General features: G+C 46.4%; 1 protein-coding gene across 1 annotated transcript in view; it reads right to left on the reverse strand.

The window, feature by feature from the left end:
- Window positions 1-4256: 4256 nt before the first annotated feature.
- Window positions 4257-25246, reverse strand: part of LOC121292908 (transcription factor ETV6-like) — a 67120-nt gene continuing 46130 nt past the window's right edge. The window contains exons 6-8 of the mRNA XM_041215374.1: window positions 19020-19162; window positions 6539-6639; window positions 4257-4999 (exon numbers count right to left, since the gene is read on the reverse strand). Of these exons, the coding sequence (XP_041071308.1) occupies window positions 4894-4999; window positions 6539-6639; window positions 19020-19162 (350 nt within the window). The 3' untranslated portion in view covers window positions 4257-4893. The remainder of the gene's footprint in view (window positions 5000-6538; window positions 6640-19019; window positions 19163-25246) is intronic.

Here is a 25246-nt window from a genome sequence, read left to right on the forward strand (position 1 = left end):
GATAGAGGATGAATGATCTCAACCGTGCTGCCAGGGTAAAGCAACTATCTTATCGCTCTGAACTCACACACTCAAGCCCATCACACATTCACTGGCATCGCACTCACTGCCAGCTCGAGAAACATCACCACTCATTCTCTCACACACACCCTCACATCTCCATCCAGCCTCATCTCCTCTGGAGGCTGCCTCCTCAGCCCTCACCATCTTGAGGCCACTTGCACAGATCAACATGTGCCCCCAGGAAGTTGAAAAGCTGCCCACCTGCCCATGAGCACCCCCTAAAAGTGATGTGGTTCTTTCTGTGAAGCCTGGCGCTGATGACTGCGAGTGCTAACCGGAGCAAGCCAAGTTTAGCCTGCCAGGTACACGTCACATATGTGCTGTAGTGAAGCACATCAGTGGGAGGACAATCCAGTCAGGGGGGGATGATTCTGGCAGGCAGGCCTAATACTGATATGCTGATGTATTACAGTGAGGTTCTCGATGTCTAATGGTGGAGAACGTGGCCCACCTTGGCTGAGCGAAGGATTGAGAACTGGTTTCACACCATTGTGAAGCCGATCACGCTATATTGTTCGCTAACGTCACCAAACACGCCCAATGCTAGTGGCATGGAAAATCCCAGCCTCTGTCTCTCTCTCCACAGATGCTGCCAGACCTGCTGAGTTTTTCCAGCATTTTCTGTTTTTATTTTAGATTTCCAGCATCTGCAGTATTTTGCTTTTGTCCAAGTTGGCAAATACTTCACTGGCTTATCCATCCTGCAGCAAGATAATGAGCAAGGGCTTTGGCAGAGTTGGGTGAATGGGTCTTAGGGTGCAGCTCAAGAAGTGATCATTGACAAAGGAACATCAGCCAATCACAATCCCAGACAAGTAGACTGACACCTCGGAAAGGAGGAGTTATTGGTCAGTAAGGGTCATCATAAAGTATTACAATGTACTTATTCAGAGGACTGAAAGACAGAGAGACAGAAAGATTTTGAAGGTTCTAGAAAGGACTGACTATTAAAAGACCTGTGGACCTGTAAACCCAGATCCCTCTGCCCGTCAATGCACTTAAGGGTCCTGCCATTTACAGTATAATTCCTGCCTGTATTAGACCTTCCAAAATGCATGACCTCGCATTTGTCTGGATTAAACTCCATCTGCCATTTCTCCGCCCAAGTCTCCAACCGATCTATATTCTGTTGTATCCTTTGACAATCCTCTTCACTATCTGCAACTCCCCCAGCCTTAGTGTCGTCGGCAAACTTACTAATTAAGGGGAAGCTACTTTAGGGATAGTGATGGCTGATTCCAATCCCATTTAACTCAGTAAGTGATGTGTACTAGACTAGACATTGAAATTTCAGACAGAATATTCATCAAATATTGGACATGATTTCATTTTCAATGCTCTCACATTGGCCAAATGACTAAATATCCATGTAGTGAGAAAAGAATTAACAACAGCCAATCAGAAAGGAAAGGCAGATCAGAAGAATCTGAAGGGAGTTCCTTGAGGAAGTGACAGATATCCTGTTCAGGTGTCGTGTACGTGGACTTTCAAATTAAGGTGTGTTGAATTAGGGGTAAGGATATATAAGAATTGGTTAGAAGGGAGTGTCTGAGTTAAGGGCAGTTTCTAGAGTGATTGGAAATGGCTATTGATGTCTTAGTGTTTTTCTCACTTTGTATATCACTGATTTGACTATAGGGCTAGAGGAGCAGTGTTAACATTTGCAGACAATGCAATAAGCAAAGTCAATCATTCTGAGATAAGAGGAAGCTCCAAGAAGGTGGAGAAATGGATAAGAAAGAGAGGTCGATGGAATCCAATGTCAGTAAACGTGAGATGGTATATTTTCATTTTAAAAAATTGAATGGAAAAGGCTGATGATGCGGAAGAACAGAGGGATATGGATGTTCAGGGGCATCAGAAGCACATCAAGGGGATAAGGTTATAAAAAATCTAATGGAATACTGGGTTTAACATCAAGTTGAATAGATCATAAAGGTCACAACATAATGGTGACTTCACATAAAACTGTGGCCTTACTGAAGATTTGAGTTTCATTAGCAGTCCAGGCTCCACAACATAGAATGGATATTAAGGCAATACTGGCAGCACAGAACAGGCAACTTAAATACTGCCTAGTATAAAGACTTGGAAAGATCGAGTCTGTTTTCATTAAGGGAGATTGCTGGAAGGGGTTAACATCACAAAGGGATGGGAGATGGTAAATACAAACAGGCACTTTCCAATGAATAAGGAGTCAACATAGAATCTACAGCAGTTAAATTCTCAATCCATGCCAATATATTACCCCCAATCCCATGTACTTTAATCTTACACACTAACCTCTTATCTGGGACTTTATCAAAAGCTTTCTGAAAATCCAAGTACACCACATCCACTGGTTTTCCCTTATCTATTCTACTAATTATGTCCTCAAAGAAACTCCAGGTTTGTCTTGTCAAACATAATTTCCCCTTTGATAAATCCGTGTTGACTTTCTCTAATCCCATTGATATTTTCTAAATGTCCTGTTATTACATCTTTTATGATAGACGCTAGCATTTTCCCTACCACAGATATTAAACTAACCGACCTGTAACTCGCTGTTTTCTCCCTCCCTCCTTTTTTAAACAGTGGGGTTACATTTGCCACCCTCCAATCTGCTGGGACTGTTCCAGAATCTACAGAGTTTTGGAAGATGACAACCAACACATCCACTATTTCCACGGCCACCTCCTTTAGTACCCTGGGATGTAGATTACTGGGCCCTGGGGATTTATTGGCTTTCAGTCCCATTAATTTCTCCAGCATTATTGTTTTAGTAATACTAATTTCCTTCAATTCCTCTTTCTCACTAGACCCTTGGTTCCCTAGTATTTCTGGGAAGTTATTTGTCTTCCTCTGTGAAGACAGAACTAGTGTTTAATTGCTCTGCCATTTCCTTGTTCTCAATTATAAATTCTCCCGTTTCAGACTGTAAGGGACCTACATTTGTCTTCACTAATTTTTTTCATTTTACACACTTATAGAAACTTTTACAGTCCACTTTTATGTTCTTGCAAGTTGATTCTCATACTGTATCAAAAGCTTTCTGAAAATCCAAATACAACACATCCACTGGTTTTCCCTTATCTATTCTACTAATTATGTCCTCAAAGAAGGACCTCTTGGTCCTCCTTTGCTGAATTCAAAACTGCTCCCAATCCTCAGACTTGCTACTTTTTCTAGCAACTTTATACGACTCCTCTTTGGACCTAACACTATCCTTAATTTCTTTTGTTCGCCATGTTTGAGTCACTTTTCCTGTTGTGTTTTTGCACCAGAAAGGAATGTGTAACTTTTGCAATGCATGCATTTGCTCCTTAAATATTAGCCATTGTCTAACACCTTTTAATGAAGTTCCCTAATCTATCTTAACCAATTCATGCCTTATACCTTCATAGTTTCCTTTGTTAGGATTTAGGGCCCTAGTTTCAGACCCTACTTCACTTTCCATCCTAATGAAGAATTCTATCATGTTATGGTCACATAACCAGAGATGAGTTATGTGTAGGGATTACAGAAACAGAGCTTGTTTCCCTTAAAGCAGAAACAATTAAGGAGATGATTTCATGGTTGTGCAAGGCAGAAGGATTAATAACTGATCAGATTTCAGATTACTGGCAACGAACCAGGGCATAGCCTCTGGAGGTTACTTCCTGAAAGGGGGGAGTTGGGGCAGAGGCAGATTCATTCATAACTTTCAAAAGGGAATTGGATAAACACTCAAAAGGATGACAGTTACAAGCTGACTGGGGAAGATCAAGGGAGCAGGACCAATTAGATCACTCTTTTAAAGAACTGGCACAGATATGGCCTCCTTCCGTACCCTATCATTCTATCAGTAAATATATAGGGGGGTCTGAAGCTGTGAAATGAACAGAGTTACAAGTGAAGCGGAGATAATTTAAGAATGGGTCAGATTTGTGGTTGAAGGACAATGAGAGAAAGGGATTTTGGGGAAATGGATTGAAGCCACTGCTCATGTGCAGGATAAAACTCCAGGAAAAGCTGCATTGGCCAAACAGACTGTTTTCCTCTTGTAAAGACCTGAGTAGACAGAGGTGGTGACCAATACTTATTCCAGTCTGTTACTAAAAACAAGAAGTGATGAAAGATGAAGTTGGTGACTATCGCACTGTGCTGTAACTTTGGGTAACGTGATTCACAGAGTTACCCCCGGGTGAACACAATTCCAGCTCTATCGCAGTGTGTCCACATCCAAATCATTTTCATTTTAATTTTAGGTGTAGCATTGTTTAAAAAGAGTCATTACAAAGTGTGTTTTCAAATAAGAAATGTAGATTCTCAGCATGAGCTCAGGCAGAGACAGAGACAGAGATTCCATTTGTGCAGTTTTTAAAAAAAATCACTACAAATTCAAGTTCTAATCATTAAGAGTAATAGTGCATTGGACAGCAGGAGACACCTCTGCCACCAAACAGGCTGACACAGACACAGGCCCCAAATAAGGCCTTTCAGTCCAGTCTGACTCCACACTCCCAGCTCCTTACACTCATTGGTGCTATGAAGAAGCTGGTGTGTTGTAGAAGCCTGGCAGTATATCAGGGCCTACAAGGAGGTGGCAAAGATGGAGAGCAGGTTCTAGGACCAACCTCAGCTTATCCTCAGTCAATCCCAGTCATTGGTCCAATAAAAGGTTGATAGTTGTCACAGTAAATGAAGCAGCAGGTGTAGGGTAGATATAGCAATAAACTGGAGTAGTGTGGGCCTCAGTGTCTCCAGCACTCCCACACAGAGCCACTCTCCACTCCCAACACTCTGACACTGCCAGTCCAACAGCTGTAATTTGTTCTCCTTATCCAGTTAGAGTTCCCACAGTCACAGCACTCAGCACTCCTCATCCTGGTACAGTGGCTCCTCCATTTCTTGGCACTCCAGGTGTTCCAGGCGGTCAGACCGACTGTTCACAATCTCATCTGGGGTTTTCATAAACCTAACAAGGGAAAAAAAATCCTTCAATCAGGTAGGCAGGAACATCCCACCCTACCCCCCATTCCCATCCCCCCTCACCACCCCACTTTTCACTGTCCCTACCCCCATCACCCACTCACTGTCCCTCTCTTCACTGTCCCTACACCCCCCCAATCCCCTACTCACCATCCCCCTCTTCACTGTCCCTGCCCCCCATCCCCCACTCACTGTCCTCCTCTTCACTGTCCCCACACCCCCCAATCCCCTTCTCACCATCCCCCTCTTCACTGTCCCTACCCCCCATCCCCCACTCACTGTCCCCCTCTTCACTGTCCCAACACCCCCCAATCCCCTTCTCACCATCCCCCTCTTCACTGTCCCTGCCCTCCATCCCCCACTCACTGTCCTCCTCTTCACTGTCCTTGCCCCCACAATCCCATCCCCCTCTCACTGCCCCACTCTTCACTGTCCCTACCCCTCAATCCCCCCATCCCCCACTCACTGTCCCCCTCTTCACTGTCCCTGCCCTCCCAAACCCATCCCCCTCTCACTGCCCCCCGTCTTCACTGTCCCTGCCCCCCCAATCCCATCTCCCTCACTGCCCCACTCTTCACTGCCCCTACCCTCCACCCACCTCTTCACTGCCCCTACCCCCTACCCCAATTCACCATCCCCCGCTTCACTGTCCTTACCCCCCTACACCAACTCCCCATCCCCCTCATCACTGTCCCTACCCGCTACCCCAATTCACCATCCCCCGCTTCACTGTCCCTACCCCCTACCCCAATTCACCATCCCCCGCTTCACTGTCCCTACCCCCTACCCCAATTCACCATCCCCCACTTCACTGTCCCTACCCCCCTACCCCAACTCACCGTCCCCCTCTTCACTGTCCCTACCCCCCTACCCCAATTCACCGTCCCCCGCATCAGTCCTTACTCCACATACCCCACTCACTGTCCTTACCCTCCAATTCCATGACCCTCACCATCCCCCTCTTCACTGTCTCTACCCCCCAATCCCATCCCCCCTCACCATCCCCCTCTTCACTGTCCCTACCCCCATTCCCCCCTCACTATCCCCCTCTTCACTGTCCCAACACCCCCCCATCGCCATCTCACCATCCTCCTCTTCACTGTCCTACACCCCCTCGCCACATCCCACTCCACCAACCCTCTCAATATCTATCCCTCCTCATTGTGGCCCCATCATCATCCGTACCCCTCCCCCACCGTCATGGCTTTTACCATTTGTCACCCCCGCCCCCACCCCACCATCCCCCTCCCCAGCCCCACTCTCACTGTCCATTCTCCCAGTGACACACCTTCACAGTCCCTTCCCCACCCCCACTGACGGCTTCCATTGGCCCTTGCCCCTCATGATCTGTCACCAGCCCACGCAGCACTGTCCATCCCTTCAGACCATCCCAACTCCAATGCCCTCAGCAGCAATTCCATTCCCCCCCCACCACACCGTCCGGGTCCCCAGCCATCAGACTTCCCCACCCCCAAATACTTTGCTCCACTCCCCCATTTCACGGGACCACCCACCCTCACATTACCTAAACAAGAGCCTCTGGCCGGGCTCTTTCTTGATGATGTTGAGTTTGTAGTAATGGCGAAGAGCTCTTGACATCTTCTCATATGTCATATTTGTTCGGTTCTGTTTCAGAAAGAGTTTTGGATCATTATACAACAAGTACACCAGTGGGTACATGGACCAGCTAATAAACCCCCTTCAAAACCCTTTCCAAAGCTTGAGCCTCGACAACTCAGCTTCCATTCTGGGGAGGTGGTTCATGGTGGAGAATAGTTCAGGATTAACCAAGAGGTGGGCCATGGGCCCAGAAATCTCTGTGATGCATTATATCAGTTTGACCCCTCTTCCCTCACCCTCCTGTCCATTTAACAGGCTGAAACTCATGGGCAGTGTGGCCACATTCCCAGCTGTGGTCTCTGGGAAAGTGTGAGGTTGTCCACTGTGGCAGGAAGAATAGAAGAACAGAATATTACTTAAATAGAGAGACTGCTGAATGCTGAAGTACAGAGGGATCTGGGTGTCTGCATGAATCACAAGAAGTGAGTATGCAGGTCCAGCAAGTGATTAGGAAGACAATTGGAATGTTGTCGTATATTGCAAGTGGAATGGAATATAAAAGTAGAGACGTTTTGCTACATTTGTACAGGGCATTGGTGAGACCACATCTGGAGTACTGTGAACAGTCTTGGTCTCCTCACTTAAGGAGGATATATTTGCATTGGAAGCAGTTCAGAGAGGTTCACTAGGCTGATGCCTGGGATTAAGTGTTGTCTTATCAGGAAAGGATGAACAGATTCATTGGAGTTTAGAAGAAAGAGAAGCGATCTTAGCAAAGCATAAGATTTTGATGGGGGAAGTTAACAGCGTAGATACTGAGAGGATGTTTCCCCTCACAGGGGAATCTAAAACTAGGGGACACAGTTTTAGAATAAGGGATCTCCCATTTTAAATGGAGATGAGAATTTTTTCTCTCAGAAGGTCGCTTATCTCTGGAATTCTCTTCCCCAGAGAGCAGTGGAGGCAGGAGCACTGAATATATTCAAGGCTGAGCTAGACAGGAGTCGAGGGTTATAGGGTACAGGCAGGAAAGTGGAGTTGAGACCACAATGGGACCAGCCATGATCTTATTGAATGGTGGAGCAGGCTCGAGGGGCTGAATGGCCTACTGCTGCTCCTAATTCTTATGTCAAAGGGCACAGCACCTTCAGCTCAAGGTGGTTTGCCTCTCACTCCACCAGAGCCACAGGATTATCAGCAAGATACCAAACACTGGAGTCTATGAAATATTTAAAAATGATGATACGTGGGCAACCAAGGAACCATAATAAAGAAAACTTTACAAGAATAAAGAGTTGCTAAAGGTTAGAATGAATCAGACAGGATGAATAAAGATCCAGAATGTAAGTAAAGGGCTTTATTAATTTAAAATTATTTAAAAAAAATATCCTTTCATAGGATGTGGCATCACTGGCTGGGCCAGCATTTATTGCCCATCCCTAGTTGCCCTTGAGAAGGTGGTGGTGAGCTGCCTTCTTGAACCGCTGCAGTCCATATGGTGTAGGTACACCCACAGTGCTGTTAGGGTGGGAGTTCCAGGATTTTGACCCAGCGACAGTGAAGGAACTGTGATATATTTCCAAGTCAGGATGGTGAGTGACTTGGAGGGGAACTTCCAGGTGGTGGTATTCATATGTATCTCCTGCCCTTGTCCTTCTAGATGGTAGCGATCATGGGTTTATGAACATATGAACGTACGAAATAGGAGCAGGAGTAGCCCATTCGGCTGCTTCAGCCTACTCTGCCATTCAATAGGATCATGGCTGCTCTGTTTGTGTTGAATGCCACATTCCCATCTACCCACTCTTGCCTTCAGATCCCTTACCTAACAAGAATCTATCTACCTCAGCCTAAAAATATTCAGTTTAGAAGGTGTTAAAGGAACCTTGGTGAGTTCCTGCAGTGCATCTTGTAGATGGTAACACTGCTGCTACTGTGCATCATAGGAACTTAGAAAATAGGAGCAGGAGGTCATTCAGCCCTTTGAGTCTGCTCTGCTATTCAACATGATCATGACTAACCCTCTATCTCAACACGTACTCCGTACTCTCCCCATACCCCTGAAGCCTTTAGAGTTTAAAAATCTATCTAATTCCTTCTTAGATATATCCAGCCTCTGTGGTAGAGAATTCCACAGGTTCACCGCCCTCTGAGTGGAGAGTTTTCTCCTCATCTCAGTCCTAAATGGTCTACCCCGTATCCTGAGACTGTGACCCCTTGTCCTAGACCCCCCCCAGCCAGGGGAAATATCATTCCTGCAGCCAGTCTGTCCAACCTTGTCAGTATTTTATATTTTTCAATGAGATCCCCTCTCATTCTTCTAAACTCCAATGAATACAGGCCTAGTTAGCCCCCAGGAATCAGTCAGGTAAACCTTCGCTGCACTCCCTCTATGGCAAGTATATCCTTTCTTAGGTAAGGAGACAAAAACTGCACACAATACTCCAGGTGTGGTCTCACCAAGACCCTGTACAGCTGCAGTGGGACATCCTTGCTCCTGTACTCAAGTCATCTCACAATGGGGCCAACATACCATTTGCCTTTGTCAGGAAGATATAATAATTTTCATAATGTTATTGGAATTTATCATAAAGTAGGGTAATAGCGGGGTGGGGGGGGGGGGCATCGGTGGGTGTTTTTGTGTGTGTGTGTGTGTGTGTGTGTGTGTGTGTGTGTTTGTGTGTGTGTGAGAGAGAGAGAGCGAGAGAGTCTTAATTGAATTAAAGGTAGCTGGTCTGAAGGCTTTAATGTAAGAAGAGAATCTAGGCTTGAAATGGTAAATAGGTAAACACAGGGGAAGATTTAGAATGTGAGGTGTAAAGGGAACATTTGCATTTTTAAATAAACCAGAGTAGCTTGAATTCAAAAGAGGGAGTGAAATGTTACACCTAGCCAGAAGTTAAGAAACACAGTGTGTTTACTTTTCCCCAAAGATTACTGGTAAAATTAGTACTATGATAGGTTTTAATTATTAAAGAGGTAAAGTCCAATGACATAATGAAACAATAGGAATGTGCATTCAAAGGGGAAAATATACATAAAGGACAGGCATTTTATGATCTAACAAGTGTGAAAAGCCTCCAGCATCTAAGCTTTAAGCTGCTGTCTACAAGGAACTGAAGCTGAGAAAAACTCACTTTGAATTTGACTGTATAGGGTGTGCGCTTTGCCTGGGTCTGTTTAAATTCATGTGTTTTACTGTTGCCTTAACGGAGGTGTAACTGGGAGCCAGATTTACTAGAGGATTTAGAAGTTATTATATTGGTAATTTGTAGACATATGTGCTTAAAATCATTTTTAAAAAATTTAGCAAAGGTTTCATTTAATTTAATAAGAAACCTATAAAACTCAGTGGTCCTATTACTCGTGAATTCAAACTCAAAATAAACACAAATAGTAAAATAATTGTTTCAAGTTTCCCTCTGGGATTTGTACAGCTCAGCATTTGCCATCTGCTGTGCCATAACAGCCTTCTTAACTGCTTGCTTTCAATGATTGGTGTTCAATGACGCCCAGGTCCCTTTATACATTAACATTTCCCAATCTGTCACCATTTAAATAATACTTTGCATTCTGTTTTTCCTACTGAAGTGGATAACTTCACACTTATGCACGTTATGTTGCATCTGCCATGTATTTACCCATTCACTCAACATGTCTAATTTGAATTGAAGCCTCTTAACAACCTCCTCATTGCTCACATTCCCACCAAGTTTCATATCGTCAACAAACTTGGAAATATTACATTTGGTTCCCTCATCCAAATTATTGATATATGTCATGAATAGCTGGGACCCAAGCACCGATCCCTGCGGTACCCCACTAGTCACCACCTGCCACACCAAAAAGGACCCATTTATTCCTCCTCTCTGTTTCCTGTCTGCTAACCAATTCTCAATCCATGTCAATATATTAACCCCAATCCCATGTGCTTGAATTTTACTAACCCCTTATCTGGGACTTTATCAAAAGCTTTCTGAAAATCCAAATACACCACATCCACTGGCTCTCCCTTATCTATTCTGTTAGTTGCATCCTCAAAAAACTCCAGTAGGTTTGTCAAACATGATTTCCCTTTCACAAATGCATGTTGACTTTGTCTAATCCCGTTGATATTTTCTAAGTGTCCTGTTATCACATCCTTTATAATAGACTCCAGCATTTTCCCTACTACTGATGTTAAGTTAGCCGGTCTGTAATTCCCTCCCTCCTTTTTTAAATATTGGGGTTATATTTTTCACCCTCCAATCTGCTGAGACGGTTCCAGAATCTACAGAATCTTGGAAGATGACAACCAACACATCCACTATTTCCACGGCCACCTCCTTTAGTACCCTGGGATGTAGATTACTGGGCCCTGGGGATTTATCAGCTTTCAGTCCCATTAATTTCTCCAGCATTATTGTTTTAGTAATACTAATTTCTTTAATTCCTCCTTCTCACTAGACTCTTGGTTCCCTAGTATTTCTGGGAACTTATTTGTGTCTTCCTCTGTGAAGACAGAACTAAGTAGTTGTTTAATTGCTCTGCCATTTCCTTGTTCTCTATAATAAATTCTCCTATTTCAGACTGTAAGGGATCTACATTTGTCTTCACCGTTTTTTTTTCTTTTTACATACTTATAGAAGCTTTTACAGTCTGTTTTTATGTTCCTTGTAAGTTTACTCTCATACTCTATTTTTCCTCTCAATCAAGCAATCTCTTGGTCCTCCTTTGTGGAATTCGAAACTGATCCCAATCTTCAGGTTTGCCACTTTTTCTAGCAATTTTATATGACTCCTCTTTGGACCTAATACTCTCCTTAATTTCTTTTGTTAGTCATGGTTGGGTCACTTTTCGTGTTGTGTTTTTGCGCCAGAAAGGAATGTATAACTTTTGGAATGCATATATTCATTCCTTATATATTAGGCATCGTCTGTCCACCTTTTAATGAAGTTCCCCAATCTACCTTAACCAACTCACGCCTCGTACCTTCATAGTTTCCTTTGTTAAGATTTAGGACCCTAGTTTCAGATCAGACTACTTCACTTTCCACCCTAATGAAGAATTCTATCATGTTATGGCCACTGTTCCCTAAAGGACCCCACACAACAAGATTATTAATTAAACCCTTCTCATTGCACAATACTAAATCTAGGATAGCCTGTTCCCTAGTCAGTTCCTCGACAAACTGGTCTAAAAAACATCTCATACACACTCCAGGAATTCATCCGCCACAGTATTATTGCTAATTTGGTTTGCCCAGTCTATATGTAGATTAAAGTCACTCATGATCACTGTATCACCCTTGTTATGTGCATCTCTTAATTTCCTGTTTAATCCTGTCCCTACCTTACCCACTACTGTTTGGAGGCCTATAGACAACTCCCACTGTTTAACGCCCCTTGTTGCTTCTCAGCTCCACCCAGACTGATTCTACATCCAGATTTTCTGAGCCAATATCCTCTCTCACTATCGCACTGATTTCATCCCTAACTAACAATGCCATGCCCACCCTCCTTTTCCTTTAACTCGAAACGTTAGCTCTGTCTTCCTCCCCACAGATGCCATTAGACCTGCTGAGTTTTTCCAGCAATTTTTGTTTTTGTTCCTTTTCCTTTTTGCCTGTCCTTACTAAATATCAAGCACCCTTGGATATTCAGCAAGCAGATGTTGTTGGTGAAGAATTCAATTATGCGAATGCCACCGAACATCATTGGTTAGATTCTCTCTTGTTGGGAGATGGCCACTGCCTGGCACTTGACTGGCACAAACATTACTTGCCACTTGTCAGCCCAGCCTGAATGTTGTCCAGCTCTTGCTGCATTTAGACATGGACTGGTTCAGTATCTGAGGAATCGCGAATGGTGTTGAACATTGTGCAATCATCAATGAACATCCCAACTTCTGACCTTATGCTGGAAGGAAGGTCATTGATGAAGCAGCTGAAGATGGTTGGGCTGAGGACACTACCCTGAGGAACTCCTGCAGTGATGTCCTGGAGCTGAGATAATTGACCTCCAACAACCATAACCATCTTCCTTTGTGCTAGTTAGAGAGTATGGGGCTGATTAGACTTGACCTTTCCTTAAAGGATGGAGAAATGCCCGAGATATTAAATTAGGATTTTACCTCAGTTTGTACAGAAGGTTGTGATGATGGGATCAAGATGGTATAAGGCAAGGAGGTGGAACAATTGAAGGCACACTTTAAAATGAGGAGCATTAAAATATTAAGGATTTAATCAGAAGTTTGTTTGTTTTTATAAACGATTAACCACTTGCGATTGAGAAGCTTTGATGCTCTCATGATTGGGAATTTTTTCACTATCAAGTCTGTATAGTGAGAGCAGTTTTAGACTTTTAGAACTTTATTTTATTTAATCTCCACTTGGCTCCTGAGGTCTGCCATGATGGGTAGTGAGTGAGTTGGCAATGAGTTGGTGTGGGGAGTATGAGGGACTGGGGGAGCGTGGGTGAGGGGGTGTGAGGACTAGGGAGCCTGAAACAACTGGGATGGTGTCCCACAGAGCTGAGGCGAGCCTGCCACACAGCTCATCTCAGCACTCGCCCACCCCAGTGCCCTGCTTCCAGGTTTGGTGGGGCCTGACTGCACAATGCACCTGCTCCCTTCCCAGAGCGAAAATCTTGCAATTCAACCTCAGGTGGGGCTGGCAAGTCAGGAAATTTCCCGACAGGAGCTACCTGTCTCGGTAGCCAAAATCCAGCCTTATGTCTCTATTTGTAAAACTTAGGATCCTACCATGAAAATGCTCCTCAGGTGCATTGTGCAGTCAGGCCTACCAAACCTGGAAGCAGGGCACTGGGGTGGGCGAGTGCTGAGATGAGTTGTGTGGCAGGCCCACCTCAGCTCTGTGGGACACCCTCTAGTCCTCACACCCCCTCACCCACGCTTCCCCGAGGCCCTCATACTCCCCGTCTGTCAACTCAATTTCCCCACCCTCCCACCATGGTCCCCTAACTCCCCACACCAACTCATTGCCAACTCACTCACTACCCACCATGGCAGACCTCAGGAGCCAAGTGGAAATTAAATAAAATAAAGTTCTAAAAATCTGAAACTGCTCTCACTATACAGACTTGATAGTGAAAATATTCCCATTCACGAGAGCACCAAAGCTTCTCAATCGCAAGTAATTAATCGCTTATAAAAACAAACTTCTGATTAAATCCTTAATCTTTTAATGCTTCTTTAAGCTGTCAATTCAGCTTTAACCTGTGAGCTCAGAGCACCCGGGACAGACAATTTGACCTTTTGGAAATAAGGGCAGGACTTCTGCATCCAGGTCCCGCCCGCCATTTTTAAAGGTCCACAAAGCCTTGCGGACTCCGCAAAAATCCCCCACCCCTAGGCTACAAAAGCAATAAAAGCAGAAAGTGCAGGAAAAACTCAGCTGGTCCGGGAGCATCTGTGAAGAGAGAAAGAGCGTTAACGTTTCGAGTTCAGTATGCTTCTTCAGAGCCAGTTCTGTTTTTATTTCAGATCTCCAGCATCTGCAGTATTTTACTTTTATTTTCGAATGCAAAAGTAAAGTCAGAAATCTAAAGACGCACAAACACAGATCCATGGGATAAGTTCTGAAGTGCAGAAAGGAGGCACTAAATGATTCCTTGTGGCAGGAGCCCAGCTTTAAGGGAAAGGCTGGGCTCAGCTTTTTAATCCCATTAGGAAAGAACGTGCAATCATGACCAATGGGATCACGTGACAGGAAAGCGTTAGGAACTGCTTGGATGGATGGGCTGAATAACCTTCCTCATGCACATCATTATCCTGTGATGAGGGGCTTTAGTTATGTGGAGGCAAGAAACTGGGTTCTTTTCATTGGGGTGAGTTTTATGGGAGTGGGGGACATATTCCTTGCACCTGGTTGAAAAGTCATTCGGCACTTCACTGATTTTAAAGCTGACTGCCCTACAGTGAAAATATGCTGGGGCAGCCCAGACGAAGAGAGAGTGGGACTTATGTCCTTCAGGGACAGGTTGGCCAGCAGCACCGACGTCCCAGCAGCACCAGGAGGCAGTAGTGGTCACTGCTGGGACTACACACAGTCCCCGGGAAGGATGAACAGGGATACTGGATGTTAAGGTAAGTCTGGACATTTTGGTCGGTGAGGAATCAGAGATCCCAGTGAGGGGGGGAAAGGAGCCACGGAGGAGATACCTTCTTGGGGGATACCCACAATGGGTACATGGTGGACCCCCCTCCCCCCAAAAGAAGGCACCTGTAGCCTTCCCACCTATAGCCCAAGCAGTGAAACCTTCGTTCTGCCTTCCCCTACTGCACGTACAATAACAGCAGAGGGGGAATGGGATCCTCAAACAGCCGCTAATTCAACAGACATAAAGGCGGGCAGACTGCCTGACACTTTACCCCTTTAGAGTAGAGAACGGTAAGAGAAGATCTGAAACAAAAAAATATTTGCAACCTTAAAACCCAAAATAAAAACAAAAATACTAGAAATATTCAGCAGGTCAGGCAGCATCAGAGGAGGGAGAAACAGAGTTAACGCTTCCGGTCAATGACCTTTCATCAGAACTGGGAAAAGTTAGAAGTCTAAGAGGTTTGAGTTTGTGAAAGAGGTTGGAGTTTGTGAAAGAGGGAGGAGAAGAACCACAGGGAAGTGTATAAGAGGGGAGGAGAGATTAAATGACGAAGGGTTTCATGGTGCAACAGCTGGCGAGTGTTGATGGGTAAAGTAAAGAAACAAAAAGATGTGTATCAATGAGGTGGGAATGGCTGGATCCAAAAGTAGAGGAATGAAGAAAAGGATGAGAGAAAAAAAACTGAGCCAGAAATAAAACACACAGGAAAAAAAAGGACAAAGTTTACAGCCTGAAATTGTTGAACTCTATGTCGACTCCAGAAGGTCGAGGGTGTCTAATTGAAAGATGAGGTGCTGCTCCTTGGGGTTGTGTTGAGTTTCACTGGAACAGTGCAGCAGGCCAAGGACAGAAAGGTCAGAGTGAGAGCAATGGGGAGAATTAAAATGACAGGGAACAAGAAGCTCAGGCTCATGCTTGTGGACTAAATAGAGGTTCAGTCTGCATTTAGTCTCCCCAGTACAGAGCAGGTCACATCATGAGCAGTGAATACAATAACTAGATCAAAGGAAGTATATGGAAATCACTGCTTCACTTGGAAGGAGTGTTTGGGGCCTTGAGTAGTGAAGGGAGAGGAGGTAAACAGGCAAATGTTACACCTGTGAATGCATGTGAAGATGCTGTGGGAAGGAGAGTTTGGGGTGATCAAGGATGAACCACAGTGTGGTGGAAGGAATGATCCCTTCAGGTTGCTGAAAGGGCAGGCAAGGGGAAGGTGTCCTTGATGGCATCTTGTTGGAAGTGGTAGAAATGGCAGAGGTCGATCCATTGAACACAGAGGCTGGTAGGGTGGAAGCTGAGGACAAGGGGAATCCTATTATGGTTTTGGGAGGGAGGGGAAGTCCATTAAATGGAATGGACATGGCTGAGAGCCCTGCCAACCATGGTAGGGGGAATCTTCAGTCAAGGTAAAAGGAAGCCACCTTAGTAATGTCACAGTGAAAGGTAGCTTCATTGCAACAGATGTGACAGAATCAGAGAAACTGGGAGAATGAGATGGTGCCCTTACAGAAAGCAGGGTGTGAGGAGGTGTAGTCGAGGTAGCTGTGGGAGTCGGTGGACTTGTGATGAATATTAGTAGACAATCTATCCCCAGAAATGGAGACAGAGAAGTTAAGGAAGTGAAGCGAAGAGCTGGAGATGGGCCATGTGAAGGTGAGAGAGGAGTGGAAAAGGGAAGCAGAGTAAATGAAATTTCCCAGCTCATGGAGAGAGCAGGAGGCAGCACCAATACCGTCATCGATGTACCGGAAAAAGAGATGGCGGGGGTGGGGAGGGGGGTGTCCATCTATAAGATGCAAGTCAGGACTAGAATAATGAATATTCCACATATTCCACAAAAGGCAGGCATGATAGCTATTTGGAGAAAATGATTGGAATAAAAGGAGAAATTGCTCAGTGAGAGAACAAACTCAGTGGATGGAGGGTGGTGGATGGGGACTCTTCCAATCTCCGTTCAAGGAAGAAGCAGAGCGCCCTTTTTCTATATTCATTCCTGGGATGTGGGCTTTGCTGGCTGGGCCAGCGTTTATTGCCCATCCCTAGTTGCCCTTGAAAAGGTGGTGGTGAGCTGCCTTCTTGAACCGCTGCAGTTCATGTGATGTAGGTACACCCATAGTGATGTTAGGGAGGGAGTTCCAGGATTATGACCCAGCGACAGTGAAGGAACGGCGATATATTTCCAAGTTATGATGGTGAGTGGCTTGGAGGGGAACTTCCAGGTGGTGATGTTCCCTTCTATCTGCTGCCCTTGTTCTTCTAGATGATAGAGGTTGTGGGTTTGGAAGGTGCTGTCAAAGGACCCTTGGTAAATCCCTGCAATGCATCTTGTAGATGATACACAATGCTGCTACTGTGCATCGGTGGTGGAGGGAGTGAATGTTTGTGGATGTGGTGCCAATCAAACGGGCTGCTTTGTGCTGGATGGTGTCAAGCTTCTTGAGTGTTGTGGGAGCTGTACTGATCCAGGCAAGTGGGGAGTATTCCATCACACTCCTGACTTGCACCTTATAGATGGTGGACAGGCTTTGGGGAGTTAGGAGGTGAGTTATTCGTCACATGATTCCTAGGCTCTGACCCTGCTCTTGTAGCCACAGTACTTATATGGCTAGTCCAGTTGAGTTTCTGGTCAATGGTAACCCCCAGGATGTTGATAGTGGGGGATTCAGTGATGGTGATGCCATTGAACATCAAGTGGCGATGTTTAGCTTCTCTCTTGTTGGAGATGGTCATTGCCTGACACTTGTGTGGCGCAAATGTTACTTGTCACTTGTCAGCCCAAGCCTGGATTTTGCCCAGGTCTTCCTGCATTTGGACATGGACTGCTTCAGTATCTGAGGGGTTGTGAATGATGCTGAACATTGTGCAATCATCAGCGAACATTCCCACTTCTGACCTTACAATGGAAGGAAGGTCGTTGATAAAGCAGCTGAAGGTGGTTGGGCTGAGGACACTACCCTGAGGAACTCCTGCAGCGATGTCCTGGAGCTGAGATGACTGACCTCCAACAACCATAACCATCTTCCTTTGTGCTGGGTATAACTCTAACCAGTGGACAGATTTCCCCTTGATTCCAGTCTTGCTAGGGCTCCTTGATGCCACACTCAAGTCAAATGTTGCCTTGATGTCAAGGGCAGACACTCTCACCTCACCTCGGGAGTTCAGCTATTTTGTCCATGTTTGAACCAAGACTGTAATGAGGTCAGGAGCTGAGTGGCCCTGGCAGAACCTCAGGCCGTCCTGGTGGGGATGGAGGTGCAGAAGGATTGGAAGTCCATAGTGAAAAGGATGCGGTTAGGACCAGGAAATGGAAATTGTTAATGTGACATCGGAAGAGTCACAGACGTAAGTGAGAAGAGACTGGGCAAAGCAGAGATAAAAATAGAGCCCAAATAAAAAGAAATAGGTTCAGTGGCTTAGGGACAAGGCTGAAAGAATAGGATCAGCACAGTCATGGATTGTGGGAAGGAGGTAGAACTGGCTCTCTGGGGTTGGGGTTGGAGGGCTATGGAGGGAAGAGCTCCAGAGGAGATGAAGTCAGTGACAATCCTGGAAACAATGGCTTACTGTTTGGTGGTGGGGATCATGGTCTAGGGGAAAGCAGTGTCAGAGAGTTGCTGTTTGCCCTCTGCAAGGTAATGGTTGGTTCACCAGGCAGCAACAGCATGACCCTGGAGATCTGATCAACTCACTCAAATCAGATAAACTGGGGAAAACAATCTCCCCTGCTGGCTAAATCCATCACTGGAGGGCCCAGGGAAAACAACCAGGAGTTTCTTTACAAAGTGGGTCATTAGGATGAAAGACATTCTTATTTTCCAACCCTGGCCCCAACATGCATAACTCAGTTTGAGAGAATCCATCTCCCCAATCCCTCCCCCAGAATATCTAAACTTTCTCCTTCCCCAAAATACCCCCACCACCCACTAAGTCTACACTTAAGAACATACAAATTAGGAGCAGGAATAGGCCACTCGGCCCCTTGAGCCTGCTCTGCCATTCAATGGCTGCTCAGTTCCACCTATCTCCACCACCAACCACCCCCTCCCCAGTCTACGTTCCAGTCTCCCTCTCCCCAAGTCTACAAACATGTCTCCCCCTCCACTCCATCTGCCAAGTCTACGCTCTGTCTCGATTGTGTGTCTGACTTGTTCATAACATCGTTCACAACCTCCTCTCCACTCCTTACTTAAAAGGTCAGTTGGTTCAATTGGAGTTCACCAGGTTAAATTGCCTGAAACACATTCAGGCCAACATCAAGGAACAGACGACAAACCTGAACCACCACCCCCCGACCACACACTTTTGTTGTAATTGCCCCAAGAGACCACAAACTGAAGCCTTTACCTTGTGGTTTCCCCACAGCCTTGCAAGTCCATTGGGATCCACAATTCGGAAAACCTTTGACTCGTGATCTTCCCATCGGATGAAGGCTTCGTACCTGCTGTCCGACAGCAGCTGGTAAACATAGTCCCAGAGCAGCCTGCAGTCTGTGAGGCAGTGATAGAACAAGAGAAATGTTAGTGACCTTTAACCTTTCCCAGGCTGCTGACACTAATATGCAATTTGGATTTGGAGAAAAGTTGCTGTTTTAAAACAAGTCTCACTTGGCTCTGACTGAGCAGGGACTCAGGGGACAGATCGCACTGTCACTCTCCTCTCAATCTCAGCCCAGAGACATGAGCACAGTATCCAGGTTGACACTGCACTAACAGACATTAAACACAAACCCGGTCTCCCTCTCGCCTAAACACTGCCAAGCTTCAGTTTGAACAGCATGGCACTCCTCCCAGGGTCCTGGCCAATATTCAGCCCGGGAGCCACATCAAAAATACATTATCCAGTTATCATCACATTGTGGGAGCTTGCTGTGTTCAAAATGCATTCCCGCCTGGTGACTACACTGGGGACATAAATGATCCAACAGGACTGCAAAATACCAGCACCCGGGAACACCATTAACTTCAATGCACGTGACCATTCTTATATTCCGTGTCCAAGCCTGCATGAGTAGCCTATTATACTGTGGAGGGCATCACAGTTTGGCCTGATGTTGTGTAACCTGGATTGTCTGTCTACACAGACAATCTAACTGGAGATAACAGACTGGGAGCAGGAAGCTGCACCAAGGGCGAACATAGTGACTCAGCTCATGGAGCCTCGGGCCTTCCTGCTGCTGGAGGGTCTTCACCCACACAGGCCCCTGTAGAGTGGGCTGTTGTTGGTCTTGGTGCAGCTGAGTAAGGTACTGACTGCCCAGAGCTGATTTGACAGTGGGACCTGGGCCTGGGAGAGGGGTCACAGTCTCACCAAACCCCATCACAAACCATCAAAGACAAGCAGCTTGCAGCCTGAGTGAGTGGACACTCAGTGGGAGGGGAGAGCGCTCAGTCTGGCACACGTGGCCAGCTGATATCTGGTTAATTCAGCACAGGCATACAGAGTGACAACAGCAAGACCCATCCATCTGACCATGGGGATTGCTAAAGTTTGTCAGAATCCAACAATAAATCCTCCATTCAGGTGGGAGCGTATGGACACAGCCAGCATTGAGACATAGAAAGGGGCAGGTATCTCTTCCCTGCTGAAATGCTGAATCCAGGGGCTGAATCCAAAAGGAACATTGAGTTCCACCTTCACCGTCTGCAACATCAGAAATGAAATCAATGCTCAAGTGTAGAAGGAAGTAAATTAAAACTGACGAATGGAGCCCAGGGGACATTCAGCAAAACTGCTGAGAAAACCTGGACTAGTAATCCAGAGACCCAGGGTAATGCTCTGGGGACCTGGGTACGAATCCTGCCACAAGGATGGTGAAATTTGAATTCAATAAAAATCTGGAATTAAAAGTCTAATGATGACCATGAAACCATTGTCGATTCTTGTAAAAACCCATCTGGTTCACTAATGTCCTTTAGGCAAGGAAATCTGCCACCCTTACCCAGTCTGGCCTACATGTGACTCCAGACCCACAGCAATGTAGTTGACTCTCAAATGCCCTCTGAAATGGTCTAGCAAGCTACACAGTTGCATCCAACCGCTAAACACAAGTCAATAAGAAGTGAAACCAGACGGACCACCCAGCATCAACCAAGGCTCCGGAAACAACAAGAACAAACTCAATCCTGTCGACCCTGCAAAGTCCTCCTTACTAACATCTGGGACCTAGTGCCAAAATTGGGCGAGCTGTCTCACAGACTAGTCAAGCAACAGCCTGACACAGTCATACTCACAGAATCATACCTTACAGACAATGTCCCAGACACTACCATCACCATCAACATCCCTGGGTATGTCCTGTCCCACTGGCAGGACAGGCCCAGCAGAGGTGGTGGCACAGTGGTATACAGTCAGGAGGGAGTTGCCCTGGGAGTCCTCAACATCGACTCCGGACCCCATGAAGTCTCATGGCATCAGGTCAAACATGGGCAAGGAAACCTCCTGCTGATTACCACATACCGCCCTCCCTCAGCTGATGAATCAGTGCTCCTCCATGTTGAAAACCACTTGGAGGAAGCACTGAGGGTGGCAAGGGTGCAGAATGTAATCTGGGTGGGGAACTTCAATGTCCATCACCAAGAGTGGCTCGGTAGCACCACTACTGACCTGGCTGGCCGAGTCCTAAAGGACGGAGCTGCGAGACTGGGTCTGCAGCAGGTAGTGAGGGAACCAACAAGAGGGAAAAACATATGACCTCATCCTCACCAACCTGCCTGCCACAGATGCATCTGTCCATGATAGCCCATGATCAGTAGGAATGACCACTGCACAGTCATTGTGGACATGAAATCCCGCCTTCACATTGAGGATACCCTGCATCATGTTGTGTGGTACTGCCACTGTGCTAAATGGGATAGATTTCAAACAGATCCAGCAACTCAAATTAGGACAACCATGAGGCGCTGTGGACCATCAACAGCAGCAGAATTGTACTCTGTATAATCTGTAACCTCATGGCCCAGCATATCCCCAACTCTACCATTACCATCAAACCAGGGGATCAACCCTGGTTCAATGAAGAGTACAGGGGGGCATGCCAGGAGCAGCACCAGGCATACCTAAAAATGAGGTGTCAACCTGGTGAAGCCAAAGTACAGGACTACTTGCGTGCCAAACAGCATAGGCAGTGATAGACAGAGCTAAGCGATCCCACAACCAATGGATCAGATGTAAACTCTGCAGTCCTGCCATAACCAGTCGAGAATGGTGGTGGACAACTAAACAACTCACTGGAGGAGGAGGCTCCACAAATATACCCATCCTCAAAGATGGAGGAGACCAGCACATCAGTGCACAAGACAACATTAACATATTTGAAACAATCTTCAGCCAAAAGTGCCGAGTGGATGATCCATCTTGGTCTCCTCCAGAGGACTTCAGCATTACAGATGCCAGTCTTCAGCCAATTTGATTCATTCCACTCAATATCAAGAAACGGCTGAAGGCATTGGATATTGCAAAGGCTTTGGACCCTGACAACATTCTGGCAATAATACCAGAACTTGCCGCGCCCCTAGCCAAGCTGTTCCAGTACAGCAACAACACTGGCATCTACCTGGCTATGTGGAAAATTGCCCAGGTATGTCCTGTACACTAAAAGCAGGTCAAATCCAACCTGGCCAATTACCGCCCCATTAATCTACTCTCGATCATCAGTAAAGTAATGGAAGAGGTCATTAACAGTGCTACCAAACATCACTTGCTTAGCAATAACCTGCTTGCTGATGTTCAGTTTGGGTTCTGCCAGGGTCACTCAACTCCTGACCTCATTACAGCCTTGGTTCAAACACAGACAAAAGAGCTGAACTCCTGAAGTGAGGTGAGAGTGACTGCCCTTGACAGCAGAGTGTGGCATCAAGGAGCCCTAGCAAAACTGGGAATTGGGGAAAACACTCTGCTGGTTGGAGTCATACCTAGCACAAAGGAAGATGGTTATGGTTGTTGGAGGTCAGTCATCTCAGCTCCAAGACATCACTGCAGGAGTTCCTTAGGGTAATGTCCTCGACACAACCATCTTCAGCTGCTTCATCAATGACCTTCCTTCCATCATAAAGTCAGAAGTGGGGATGTTCACTGATGATTGCACAATGTTCAGCACCATTCACAACTCCTCAGTTACTGAAGCAGTCCATGTCCAAATGTAGCAAGACAATATCCAGGCTATCCACTGACCTCTACCTCACGGAGGCTGAGCGTCAACTCGCAGACACTTCCTCCTACCTCTCCCTGGACCATGACCCCACCACTGAACATCAAGCCATTGTTTCCAGGACTGTCACTGACCTCATCTCCTCTGGGGATCTTCCTCCCACAGCCTCCAACCTGATAGTCGCCCAACCTCGGACGGCCCGCTTCTATCTCCTACCCAAAATCCACAAACAGAACTGCCCCGGTAGACCGATCATTTCAGCTTGCTCCTGCCCCACAGAACTCATTTCTTGTTATCTTGACTCCCTTCTCTCTCCCCTTGTCCAGTCCCTTCCCACCTACATCCGTGATTCCTCTGACATCTTACGTCACATCAACAATTTCCAGTTCCCTGGCCCCAACCGCTTCCTCTTCACCATGGACGTCCAATCCCTCTACACCTCCATCCCCCACCAGGATGGTCTGAGGGCCCTTAGCTTCTTCCTCGAACAGAGGCCCGAACAATCCCCATCCACCACTACTCTCCTCCGTCTGGCTGAACTTGTTCTCACACTGAACAATTTCTCCTTCAACTCCTCTCACTTCCTCCAAATAAAAGGTGTAGCTATGGGTACCCGCATGGGGCCCAGCTATGCCTGTCTCTTTATGGGGTATGTGGAACATTCCTTGTTCCAGTCCTACTCCGGCCCCCTTCCACAACTCTTTCTCCGGTACATCGATGATTACTTCGGTGCTGCTTCATGCTCTCGGTGGGACTTGGAAAAATTTATTAATTTTGCTTCCAATCTCCACCCCTCCATCATTTTCACGTGGTCCATCTCTGACACTTCCCTTCCCTTCCTTGACCTCTCTGTCTCAATCTCTGGTGATAGACTGTCCACCAATATCCATTACAAACCCACTGACTCCCACAGCTACCTCGACTATAGCTCCTCACACCCCGCCTCCTGTAAGGACTCCATCCCATTCTCTCAGTTCCTTCGCCTCCGCCGCATCTGTTCCGATGATGCTACCTTCAAAAACAGTTCCTCTGACATGTCCTCCTTCTTCCTTAACCGAGGTTTTCCACCCACGGTCGTTGACAGGGCCCTCAACCGTGTCTGGCCCATCTCCCGCGCATCCGCCCTCATGCCTTCTCCTCCCTCCCAGAAACATGATAGGGTCCCCCTTGTCCTCACTTATCACCCCACCAGCCTCCGCATTCAAAGGATCATCCTCCGCCATTTCCGCCAACTCCAGCATGATGCCACCACCAAACACATCTTCCCTTCACCCCCCCTATCGGCATTCCGTAGGGATCGCTCCCTCCGGGACACCCTGGTCCACTCTTCCATCAGCCCCTACTCCTCAACCCCCTCGTATGGCACCACCCCATGCCCACGCAAAAGATGCAACACCTGCCCCTTCACTTCCTCTCTCCTCACTGTCCAAGGGCCCAAACAATCTTTTCAAGTGAAGCAGCGTCTCACTTGCATCTCCCCCAACTTAGTCTACTGCATTCATTGCTCCCAATGTGGTCTCCTCTACATTGGAGAGACCAAACGTAAACTGGGCGACCGCTTTGCAGAACACCTGTGGTCTGTCCGCAAGAATGACCTAAACCTCCCTGTCGCTTGCCATTTTAACATTCCACCCTGCTCTCTTGCCCACATGTCTGTCCTTGGCTTGCTGCATTGTTCCAGTGAAGCCCAACGCAAACTGGAGGAACAACACCTCATCTTCCGACTAGGCACTTTACAGCCTTCCGGACTGAATATTGAATTCAACAACTTTAGGTCTTGAGCTCCCCCCTCCATCCCCACCCCCTTTCTGTTTCCCCCTTCCTTTTGTTTTTTCCAATAAATTATTTGATTTTTCTTTTCCCACCTATTTCCATTATTTTTAAATATTTTAAATCTTTTATGCTCCCCCCACCCCCACTAGAGCTATACCTTGAGTGCCCTACCATCCATTCTTAATTAGCACATTCGTTTAGATAATATCACCAACTTTAACACCCATGTGTTCTTTTGTCCTATTGTTTATGACATCTTTTGATGATCTGCTTCTATCACTGCTTTTGCCTACAACCACACCCCCCCCCCACTTCTCTCTCTCTCTCTCTCCCTCTCCCCCCCGCCCCCCCCACCAACACCTTAAACCAGCTTATATTTCAACTCTTTCTTGGACTCGAACTCAAGTTCTGTCGAAGGGTCATGAGGAGTCGAAACGTCAACTCTTTTCTTCTCTGCCGATGCTGCCAGACCTGCTGAGTTTTTCCAGGTAATTCTGTTTTTGTTTTGAATATCCAGGCTTGGGCTGACAAGTGACAGGCAGCAATCGTACCACACAAATGCCAGGCAATGACCATCTCCAACAAGAGAGAATCCAACTATTGCCCCTTGATGTTCAATGGCATTACCAACACTGAATCCCCCACTATCAAC

The sequence above is a fragment of the Carcharodon carcharias genome, chromosome 21 (genome assembly GCF_017639515.1).
Source record: "Carcharodon carcharias isolate sCarCar2 chromosome 21, sCarCar2.pri, whole genome shotgun sequence".
Lineage (NCBI taxonomy): Eukaryota > Metazoa > Chordata > Chondrichthyes > Lamniformes > Lamnidae > Carcharodon > Carcharodon carcharias.